Here is a 12,630-nt window from a genome sequence, read left to right as displayed (position 1 = left end):
ATTACCGAACGAATCAGACTTTTCAATCGAGGAACCCAATATTCAATTCTAAGAATCCTCAACATCAATTGATTTCCTCCATGAACGGAAATCTTGTGGACAAATTCCACTAAAAGCTTTACCAAGCGACAATGATAGGGCAGTATTATCGGATGCCTTTCCGTATACGCAAGAGTAGGTGAGTTAACTAATCTTCCATTCATACGAATTATACCATAATCATCCAAGTAGGGGTTAAGAGGAACCAAAGGACTCTTGCTATTAAGCGGATTTCTTTCTAATAAATCCCTATATTCGTCCGCATAGTACATTTTTTGTGCGAAAATTATCAATCTAGTACGGGCGAAATTGATTTCCGACGAAGCAATAGTGGTGTCGGTGTAAACAAAATTACTTCTATGTCTTGGATGAGTACGATGGAAGAATCTAAATATATACGAGACAACACGAAGAGCTCTACCCAAGCAAGAGAACCTAGCAAGAACGTCCTCAGAGCTCGTAATGAAAGAGGCATGACTTTTCACCGAACGCTTTTCATTATCGGTTTCAAGTGCCGACAGATCACGAATTGACCATTGAGATTTTTGATCACTAAGCCAATGTGGCCCATGCCACCAAAGAGAGGAATTGGCTAGATCAGAAAGAGCCAGACCGCGACTTCCCAAACCAGCGGGATTATCCTCAGATTTAACGTGGTACCAATTGTGATTACCAACGTTTTCTTGGATACGACAAACGCGGTTAGCTACAAACGTAGTCCAAGTCGAAGGAGTTTTTCGTAACCAGGAGAGGACTATAGTTGAGTCCGTCCAACAATAAACCTGACGAAACTCAATATCAATTTCCCGAACTATAGTTTTTAGAAGCTCAGAAGCCAAAACAGCACCACAGAGTTCTAAACGTGGCAGAGAAATTGATTTTATGGGCGCCACCCTAGTTTTACACGATAGTAAATGGACGAAAATATCTCCACTAGGGGACTCAATTCTAATATAAATTACCCCCGCGTATGCTTTTTCCGAGGCATCGGAAAAAACATGGAGTTCAGCCGAACAATCAGGAGTATACTGAACCCATCTGGGAATCCTAACCGAATTAACATCCGTGTAGGAATCTACAAATTTGCGCCAATCGGCATCTGTGGCTGACGAAAGGGAGTCATCCCAACCAATATTGTCCAACCACACCTTTTGCATAACCATTTTAGCAACGACAATAACTGGTCCTAACCAGCCCACAGGATCAAACAATTTTGCTATGGCTGAAAGAACTTCCCGTTTAGTATACGAAGCCTTTTTCGCGATTGGAGCAAACTCAAAGTAAAATGTGTCCAACTGTGCATTCCACCTTATTCCTAACGGCTTAGATCCACTAGATTCTACAAAGGACAATATTTTCTTATCTAGCAAATGATCAGGAGAAATTCCTTCGAGAATCGATCTATTGTTCGCTGTCCACTTCCGAAGTTCGAATTTCGCTGAAGAAAGCGCGGAAACTAATTGATCCCTAGCAGTTATAGCTGTCTCCAGGTCATGTGTTCCCGCCAACACGTCGTCAACGTACATACATTTGCGCAAAATGTGCGCTGCGAGTGGGAAATCGGTCTCGGTGTCTTCTGCCAGTTTTAATAGCGTTCGAATTGCTAAATATGGTGCACAATTTACACCGAAAGTCACCGTATGTAATTCATAGTCTTGGACCGGTTTCGTGGGGGAATCACGGAAGAGAATTCTCTGAAGCGAAGCATGTTTTGGATCGACTCGAATCTGCCTATACATCTGGGTAATGTCCGAATTGAAAACATATTTAAAAATACGCCACCGCAGTATCAACAAGACTAAATCAAGCTGCAAAGTGGGTCCGACATAGAGCAAGTCGTTCAGACTATTCCCGCTAGACGTTTTGAAGGAAGCGTTAAAGACTACCCGAAGTTTAGTGGTCTGTTTATCAGGATTTATGACGGGATGGTGAGGCAAATAGGAAGATAAAGTATCAGTAGAGGAACTGGGGGATACTAACCTCATGTGGTCAAGATCTAAATACTCTTTTAAGACCGCGTCATAAACAACCTTAACGTCCAATTTTCTCAGCAAAGACGATTCATTTCTAAGGTATTGCTTTAAAACGGTTTCACGCGACCTACCCAAGAATTCTTCAGGATTAATGTCAGGTTTAATTGGCAGTGTTACTATATATCTACCGTCCGACATTCTACGCGTGGTTTTTATATAATTTTCTTCACAAAAACGATCAGAAGGAGACATCATATTTCGTTTTGGAGGTTCCTCTAGCTCCCAAAAACGCAAAAGAGTTCTATTAATGTTGTCTTCTTCTATCACGTCAATTTTAGTCGCGAATGTTCGAACCTCGGTCGTGGGAACAGGACCGGTAACTAACCAACCAAACACTGAATTTTGGGCCAGCAAAGTACCAGAAAGAATGGGTCTACAACCATTTAATAAAATCTTCGGATAGAGATCAGCACCTAATAAAAGATCTACGGGTCGAGGATCAAATAAATTGACATCGGCAAGCCGCAAATCAGGTAGCTGTGCTTTTAAATCCGACCTTACAGTAAATGAAGGAATATTTCCCGAAATCAGAGGCAAAACTAACGCTGTCGTTTCCAAAATAACACGGCTATCGAGAGGACTTCCAATTTTCAATGAACAAATTTTTCGAGAGGTGGCCGATACAGTACAATTCACACCTGAAATCGAAGCAGTAGTGGAATGCACAGGAAGTTTTAAACGATTCTGAAGTCGCTCAGACAAGAATGACGACTCAGATGCTGGATCTATAAGCGCCCTAGCCGAATAGGAAACACCATGATGAACAATATTAACCATGGCTGTTCCTAGCAAAACCGATTTGTTTTGTGCTACGTGAAATGACTGACGAGGCAGACATCCAGCCGAGGTGGATGGTAAAGGTTGCTCAGATGAGGCAGAGGGATTGCCCGACCTATTGTTTGTCGCGACTGTATTACCCGGAGCCGAAGTATTTGACTGGGTATCTAGGCGATGTAATAAAGTGTGATGAGGTTGATTACATTTGGAACAACGACGACTACTATCACACTTTTTTACTCCATGGCCTCTACGTAGACAATTCACACACAATTGGAACCGTTTAACTATTTTATACCGTTCCGTAGAGGACTGATTTTGGAATCGCTGACATTCAAATAATCTATGAGCTTTATTTGGACAAAGCACACAACCAGATTTTCTCGACGATTTAGGATCGTTGGAAATACGAGAAGGTTGAGAGGGTGCCGAGGAATCTGCATTAGTATAATGCAATTGCACTTTTTTAGTTGTGCGCTTTGCGTCATTTCCGCGCATGTCGTGAAGACACATGAGCGTTTGGATCCGCTCCGACAAAAACGCATCTAAATCTTTCCACGAAGACAAGGAAGATTTATTTTTCACACTTTGTTCCCATAAGGTTTGTGTGAGCTTAGGAAGCCGTTGCAGGCACATAAACACTATGATCGGATCCCAATTATCCGTCGAAATATCATAAATGGACATTGCCGACAGGCATCCATTTATGCCACGCTGTAACGATTTCAAATTCGAACAAGTTTCACTATCGAGTACCGGAAGAGAGAAAAGGATTTTCAATTGATTGTGTACTATAACACGAGGATTGTCGTAAGTATCCTTCAAAGATTTCCACGCAAGAACAAAACTACTATTAGTTAATGGAAATTTGGAAACTATCTCACGAGCCTCTCCACTAGTCTTCCGAACCAAATAACACAAGCGTTCGACATCGCTAAGCCGAGAAGATTTAATATAGATGGCTGTGAACAAGTCGCGGAATGTGGGCCAAGAATGAAAGTCGCCCTCAAAAACATCCACATCACACGGTGGAAGTGCTAGGTTATGAACGCTATCACTGGGAATATCATCTAAACCAAGACTCCTAAAAGACAAAGTATTAGGAGGATCAACTTGGGTTCCCACTTCACGTGAAGCCTGAGTAGAAGTACTAAGATTACCTCTCGCTTCTAGTGGACTAGCAACCGATTGTTGCGCTAAAGAGACAATCGATTGTTGCGCTAAAGAGGCAACCGAATCGTTCATCGTCGAATTCAACGAATGTCTATGCGACCTTTTTAGTTTACCTATCTGACTTCGTATAGCAGACAAACATCTCAAGTAAGTCTGATAAGCTACATCATACTTATTGTCAACCGATTCAATATCCTCCTTTTTCGTATCACCGGAAGACATCACAAAATCAAGACACTTTTCAAACATCTCCTGTGTCTTTACCCATAACTTTTGAATTTCTTCTTTACGGACTTCTAACCCATATTCGTCTATCTCTTCAGGCTTAAGAGCACTGTAATGAGACTCGAATGTTACTATAGCGTCCGATGCTCTGATAAAAAGATACAATGGAGTGACTGACATTTTGAATTATCAAAAAAAAAAATTCAACTAAAGTCCGAAAAAATCACTCAAAAGAAAGTTCAAAAGCGAAAGAAGCACAAAAATCGCTAAACTGCCAAAAATATTTTGAAATTCGTACTGAATTTCCAAAAATCAACTTCAAAACTCACTATAGAGTCACGAAAATACCCGAAAATGAAATAAAATCTCAAAAACAGGAAACAATTTTCACAAGAAAGCTGTTTAGAAATACTCAATTAGTATCTAAACACACGAGCTTTCAGAAATTCCACCAAAAAAATGCAGAAAATATCAAAAAATCCACAAAGTTTCGGCAAAAAAGTTAAAAAACACCAAAAAAATTCAGAAAATTTCAAGAAAACTTCGAAAAAATCGAATAAAAATTGACCAGGATGGAATAAATCAAAATATATATATAAAAGATCAAAATATATATATAAGAAATTAAAAATATATATATAAATATTCCAAAAAATTCAAATATTTTCGCTCAAAATTGAAAAAACCGTAAGTTCACGTACCGAAACCGTACAAAAATTCAAAATATTTAATTAAAATTATTATTTTCAACCGAAAATACCGAGATTTTATGATTTAATTCACGAAAATACCTCAATTAGGCTCACTACTACCGATTGTAGGGTGAATGTGGACCAAAAACCACAAAAGCAAATTAAATCAAAATAAAAATTCTCGAAAATTTTAATAAAAATAATTGATTTCTCACAAAACGGTCAAAAAATCACTTTATTTATTAAAAAGTCGAATTGACCGAGTGTAGGGTGTACACGATTTTTTTTAATTTCAAAAAATATTCGAACAACACTCCCGTATCACAATCAAAAATATTTACCAAAAAATATTTCAATATATTAAATTATTTTATTTGCGTGTACTAAATATGTTTTCCCAAAAAATGTTTGCTGGGATACCACTACTTAACGAAAAAGAAAAAAGAGAGGACAAAAACACCGCACAGCTGGTATGGGGGTATACAGTGTGTGTGTGTATCAAGTTGATACACATAAATATACATACGTACTACGTATGTATATTTATGCCCGTATGTACGTATAAACGAATGTATGCCGTTCGCTTGCTAATAACCAAACAAACGTAAAGGGATTTTTATGCAAATTATGTGGGGAATAAAAAATGCAATTTTGGCACAATTAATTTATCAAAATGTGTGGTTCTTTTTGCAATAATTTTAGTACACTTATTAACGATTATTTATATTTAATTTTGTGCACTATTCCACCACAATTTATAGGAAAAAATCGAATATTTTTTACAACAAAAAATAACAAAAAACAAATGTCACTTATCCCTTTTTGTTTGTTTGGAATTTTTTCTTTTTCACTTTTAACACTATGTAGGTATGTACTTTCGTGGTAAAGGCACACGACAAATCGATTGATACGGGAGGGGGGATGCGCGACGCGTTGTAAGACGGCCAAACAGCGATCGCGGCACCAAGAATTGTTGTTATTTTCCACTTTTATTTTTCGATATTCTCACTTAAAACACTTTACGTACCTGTTTTGTTGATGAGATTATGGGTGAAAAATGGATTGATGGATGGACTGTAGGATGGACTTTTGTTGTGTTGTTTGCTGTGAAGGGAAACAAGCAAACCAATTAGAAATGGTACCAACAACAACACCGACTCAATCGCGGCTCGAAGTGACCAAATGTTTACGTCGATGTAAATAAAAGAAAAAAAAAGAGAGAAATAAAAGGCAGTTTTTATGTTTGTAATTTGTATTTGACTAGAAGTCAAATGCGCTTTATTTAATAAATAAATAAAAAGATTTTGGTAACGATATTACCTGTAATTTGCAACGATCTTGCAGATGCTTACAAAAAAGCTTCGATAGCGTTCAACGATCCGATAGAAAGTAAAAATAGATGATGAGAGGTGGGGAAATGTCAAAAAACTTAACGAAACAATTATAGTTAAAATCTGCATTTTCTATGTTACAAGGATGTAATATTGTGGAGTATGCAGATTTTAACCATAATGTAGGTCACCAAAGATTGACCGTTGTAGATTAACAATAATAATGCAAAGAAACATTCTAACTTAAACAATTATTAAAATCGCAAAAATAAAAAGTTGGGTTGTATTAGCGGCTATTGCGATATATTCGTTGTTTGATCACCTACGAGAACCTACTTTACATCATTAGAAAGGCGATATTTTCTACTTTCATGACCAGGTTCTGCTTTTGGTATACCCCATATTGAAGCTGAGATATTCGCTTAGGAAAAAAACGTTGTCTTTTTCTCCAAATAAGTTTTTTGCCCATTACGACCCTTAAATATTATCCGACCATCACCAAAATCAATAGGCTTCTTCATCTGTGCGACCCCCATTAACCCTCAAAATTTCGTGACGATCCGATCAAAATTGCGACCTGTAGCGTGATTTCCAAAAAAGTGGAAAAATGGGATGTATTACCGACTATTGCGAAATCTCCGTTATTTGGTCACCTACGCCGACCTAGTTTACATCATTATAAAGATGGGAACTTCTACTTTCATAGCCAGGCTTTGCTTTTGGAAAGTCCTCAACCAAAGCTGTGATAATCGTCATTATAATTAAAATTGCAAAAATGAAAATTTGGGTTTTATTTGCGACTATTGTGATATCTTCGTTGTTTGATCACCTACGAGAACCTACTTTACATCATTAGAAATGTGATATTTTCTACTTTTATTGTCAGGTTTTGCCTTTGGTATTCCCCCTATAGAAGCCGAGATATTCGCTTTGGAAAAAAACGTTGTCTTTTTATCCACATAAGTTTTTTGCCTATTCCGACCCCTAAATATTATCCGACCATCACCAAAATCAATAGGCTTCTTCCCCTCCGGGACCCCCATCAACATCCAAAATTTCGTGACGATCCGATCAAAATTGCGACCTGTAGCGTGATTACAAGGTTTAGATGGACAGACGGACAGACGGACAGACGGACGGACGGACGGACTGACGGACGGACACACATAGCCAGATCGACTCAGCTCGTCGAGACATTCATTTTGGTATATATAAGTATGGGTCTACGACCATTATTTCGATGCGTTACAAACTTTTTGGGCAAAACCAACTTATAATACCCTCCCCACATAGTGGTGTAGGGTATAAAAAATAAAATTTTTTTTAAGCCATTCTTAAATCTGTTCGAGATACTAATTTTGGTTGTTGCGCGCAAAAGTTATGGCGGTTTCAATTCTGATAAAAAGAAAAAAATATTTAAAAGACTCTAATCATTATATTGAGAAACTCTCTTAATTAGGGGCTCCCTACATACTATATGTTTACTGAGGTCCCATAACTTTAGTGAAAAAGTTGTAAATTTTCGCGGAAATCAGGAAAGCATTCAAAACAATTGGTACTTTGCAATTTGTCTTAATAAAATTCAACCTGTTTATACATCTTAAAAATATATGTAAAATATGTATGTAATCTAAACATCGCGAAGATTCAAATGAAACCAAAACTATAAAAATCCGTTTAGCGGTTTGCATATTATAGCAAAAAACAAAAAATATATTGAGGAAATTTATAAAATTTTTGTAAGAGAAAATATTTATTAAAATTTATTTCGTGAGTTAGTTGAACAAAATGTAAGAAAAATAGGTCGGAGTTCTTCTTCTATTTTAGTTAAATTTCACGCAATAAATCACATTTTTTATTCTAATCACTTCTCGAAAACACGCTAACATCTAGCAGAAGATATGGATATCTTTCAAATAAATGTTGGGTTCCTTTAAATGGGGTATAATCTTGAAATAAAATTGTATCGGGTAATGTTCATTTTGAAGTGCGTGTAAATCGCGAAATCCTCAAAATCACTTGATGCGCATGCGGTTTACCAATACAGTGAATTCTTCTCATTTAATTTGTACACATTTGCCAGGATTTACTTTGACCGCTAAGATGTAGCATCGTCTGCAGTTTAGTGTGCAACAAACTGTATAACGCTTATATTTTGCACAAAGTGCGTACACTTTTTATGCGCATCCGATTTCACTAGCAACCGTGAAAAAATACATCGATCTAAACATATTTCAATAAAATCCATCAAGAACCGTGGATGTAGCATCACACAGTATTTATACCCTACACCACTATGTGGGGAGGGTATTATAAGTTGGTTTTGCCCAAAAAGTTTGTAACGCATCGAAATAATGGTCGTAGACCCATACTTATATATACCAAAATGAATGTCTCGACGAGCTGAGTCGATCTGGCTATGTGTGTCCGTCCGTCAGTCCGTCCGTCTGTCCGTCTGTCCGTCTGTCCATCTAAACCTTGTAATCACGCTACAGGTCGCAATTTTGATCGGATCGTCACGAAATTTTGGGGGTTAATGGGGATCCTACAGAGAAAGAAGCCTATTGATTTTGGTGATGGTCGGATAATATTCAGGGGTCGGAATGGGAAAAAACTTATTTGGAGAAAAAGTCAACGTTTTACTTCAAAGCGAATATCTTCGCTTCTAAAAGGGGTATATCAAAATCAAAACCTGCTGATGAAAGTGGAAAATATCACCTTTACAACGATGTGAAGTAGGTTGTCATAAGTGGTCAAACAACAGAGATATCGCAATAGTCGGTAATGCATCCCTTTTTCCATTTTTGTGCAATCACACTACGAAATTTTGATCGGATCCTCACGAAATTTTGGGGCTTGATGGGGGTCTAACAGAGAAAGAAGCCTATTGATGGTTGGCATACATCCCAATTTTCCATTTTTTATTTGGGTTGTACTGTCAATGCACTTAAATGCGTTTCAAAAAAATTGGCCTGTGTTAATGAAGACATTCAGAGCAAAGGCGCTAAGCTATCCCAATTTTAATATTTTGAATTTTATTAGTCATAAGCTTATGAACAGGGGTAATGGTGTAGGGTATCACATAGTCGGCCCCGACCCGACTATAGCCTTGGCTCACTTGTTTTTGGATAAATCGGATACAGCTCCCATGCCACTAAATTTTTCAAACCGCTGTTTTCGCACAAACGCGAGTGATGATTCACTTTCTTCATTGAAATGGAAACGATCCACATAAAACGCGAATTAGTCAGCGATATTTTGAAAAACATTTTTCGCAAATTTTTCAATTTTTGCAGTAGCCATTTCCGCCGTTCTAGTAGATGGATTTTTACGATCTGTGATTCATATGATCCGGATCGTCGAAAAACTAAAATATCGCGGGGTACCAGCACACTCAAAACGATATTGTAAATACTGTACCCAAAAAATAGGTTTTTTAGAAAAAATATCGCACTAAATTTTGACTTTTGGCAGTAGATTACTCTGCTGCTGTGTGGGCTACATACTCAATATACATATCAGATTATGCGAAATCTCGAGTTCTTTAATCCTATAATTGGTTTTTCGAAATATCCGAATGCGCGTCCCAATTACATAAAAAAATACAAAAAACACCTGAAATGTCAGCATCCATAAAAGGTGGATGCAGTGGAAATTTTGGAAAGTGATACATTAGAAGTGTAATCTTCATTTTGTATTCTCCTACTTTTACTTTGGACAGATGTCCGTCATTTAAATGGTTTAATCAGAAATCGAATAGCAATGTAAAAAACCTGTTTAGCTTCAACGTGTTTTTACCTATGTTTTTTCCTTTACGCGGTCGTAACTACCACGTAAATTAAATTTTTGAGCTTTGTACAAAAACATCTAAATTAATCCAGCAATAGTCATAGTTACTGGTAAACTACAATAGTTCGCGTATTATAATAGTGCAAACCTTGGCTTCATGGAAACTAAAAAATTTTGACTTTTCCTCATATACACTTTCATACGGGCAAAATGTGCCTCATCGAAATAATGGTTTTAGACCCCAAGTATGTTCGGACGAAATGTGTTTCAGACAATTTGGAGTTGATTAAGCAATGTCCGTCCGTCTGTCTGTCTGACTGGCTGGCTAGTGCGCACGAAAACTCTCGAACGGATGAACCGATTCGGTTGAAATTTTGGCTTTCGTAATATTTTGTCCAAACTTAGTTTTAGTTCGAAGATAAGCTATATCGGTCCACTCCTTCTGGTACCTCCCCCACAAAAGTTCAAAAATTTTCGGAAAATTTGTGGGCACGATAACTCTTGAAGGGATTAACCGATTTGGTCCATACTTTGCACATCGTGAAATTTCTATCAGACTTAGATGAGGTTCCATTATGGACTCAATCGGCCCACTCCTTCGGGTACCTCCCCCACAAAATTTTGGATAAGTTCAATTTAGGACCTGCTCTCGAATCGCTTTGATTTTTGTTGCAACAACTTGTATTCACATCCCCCCATACGACGGTACAAGTTTCATCACGGGCAAGTCCATACTTCCTGAGAAACTGACCGGAAAGGTGCAAAAAGCCCCTATAACACCTTGTGTAGTGGTTGGAGCGCAAGATAACTCTCGAACGGATCTGTCGATTCGGTTCAAAATTTGGCCTTCGTAATAATTTATCAAAACATAGTTTAGTTTTTTTTTCAGGGGCAAGTCCATATTTCTTGGTAAAAAACCCCTATGTCACCATATCTTCTAAAATGGCCCATATCGGTCTTCCCTTGTTAGTACATTCCTTTGTTAGTGCATTCCTAATCCACATTTTTATCGGCAAGTTCTGTCCGGAGGTGAAAGTTTCGCTTCACATTGGCTGAGGGTATATACCTGTCAAAAGCCGACTGACAATTTTTTACTTGTTTTCAATGAGAACAATTCAAAAAATGTTAAAATTAACATAATGTAAACACTGATATGCAAAGCTTTTTGTTATCAAACAAGTGCTTTTTATAAAAACCAAATTTTAAACGGATTCGTGTGAGTACGAACGATACATTTGAAAAATATATTTTTTTACAAAAACTGGCTGTTAAGGCTACTAAAAACAAAAATAACGTTTATTCCATTTAAATATTGAAAAAGGTCAAGCACAAACCTTCTTGAAAAAAAAAAAAATTTTTCTTTGTTATAAAATTATATCCTTTAAAAAAGCGTTTACGATATTTTAATGATTCTCAGAATTAAAGAAAATCAATGAGAAACAAATATTATGTCAGTCTGGTTATCTCATGTGGCTCTAAAGTTTATCATACCCTACACCACTATGTGGGGAGGGTATTATAAGTTGGTTTTGCCCAAAAAGTTTGTAACACATCGAAATAATGGTCGTAAACCATCCTTATATACCAAAATGATTGTCTCGACGAGCTGAGTCGATCTGGCTATGTGTGTCCGTTCGTCTGTCCATCTAAACATTGTAATCACGCTACAGGTCGCAATTTTTGCCCAAAAAGTTTGTAACACATCGAAATAATGGTCGTAAACCATCCTTATATACCAAAATGATTGTCTCGACGAGCTGAGTCGATCTGGCTATGTGTGTCCGTTCGTCTGTCCATCTAAACATTGTAATCACGCTACAGGTCGCAATTTTGATCGGATCGTCACCAAATTTTGGGTGTTGATGAGGGTCCCGGGGGGGATTTTGGTTTGATCGGATAATATTTAGGGGTCGGAATGCGCAAAAAACTTATTTGGAGAAAAAGTCAACGTTCTTTTCCAAAGCAAATATCTCGGCAAGCAAAACCTGTTAATGAAAGTAGAAAATATCATCTTTCTAACGATGTAAAGGAGCTTGTCGTAGGTGATCAAACAACGAAGATATCGCAATAGCCGCAAATTAAATCCAACTTTTAATTTTTGCGTTTTTAGTTATAATGACGAACATCACAGCTTTTGGTTGGCGACTTTCCAAAAGCAAAGTCTGACTATGAAAGTATTCCCCCTATAGAAGCCGAGATATTCGCTTTGGAAAAAAACGTTGTCTTTTTATCCACATAAGTTTTTTGCCTATTCCGACCCCTAAATATTATCCGACCATCACCAAAATCAATAGGCTTCTTCCCCTCCGGGACCCCCATCAAAATCCAAAATTTCGTGACGATCCGATCAAAATTGCGACCTGTAGCGTGATTACAAGGTTTAGATGGACAGACGGACAGACGGACGGACGGACGGACTGACGGACACACATAGCCAGATCGACTCAGCTCGTCGAGACATTCATTTTGGTATATATAAGTATGGGTCTACGACCATTATTTCGATGCGTTACAAACTTTTTGGGCAAAACCAACTTATAATACCCTCCCCACATAGTGGTGTAGGGTATA

The 12,630-nt window shown here is 37.5% G+C and overlaps 1 protein-coding gene across 1 annotated transcript; it reads right to left on the bottom strand.

Moving 5' to 3' along the window:
• Window positions 1-48: 48 nt before the first annotated feature.
• LOC141396325 (uncharacterized) lies at window positions 49-4,094 on the bottom strand. Its single transcript, XM_073971698.1, has 2 exons — window positions 1,002-4,094; window positions 49-156 (listed from the first exon to the last, which is right to left on the bottom strand). The coding sequence occupies exons 1-2, from the start codon at window positions 4,092-4,094 to the stop codon at window positions 49-51; spliced, it is 3,201 nt and encodes a 1,066-aa protein (XP_073827799.1).
• Window positions 4,095-12,630: the final 8,536 nt, after the last annotated feature.

The sequence above is a fragment of the Musca autumnalis genome, unplaced genomic scaffold (assembly GCF_047663935.1).
Source record: "Musca autumnalis isolate F117 unplaced genomic scaffold, ASM4766393v1 scaffold_241, whole genome shotgun sequence".
NCBI classification, from domain to species: domain Eukaryota; kingdom Metazoa; phylum Arthropoda; class Insecta; order Diptera; family Muscidae; genus Musca; species Musca autumnalis.
Note: the sequence above shows the minus strand (reverse complement) of the source record. Positions and strands in the feature narration are given on the sequence as shown.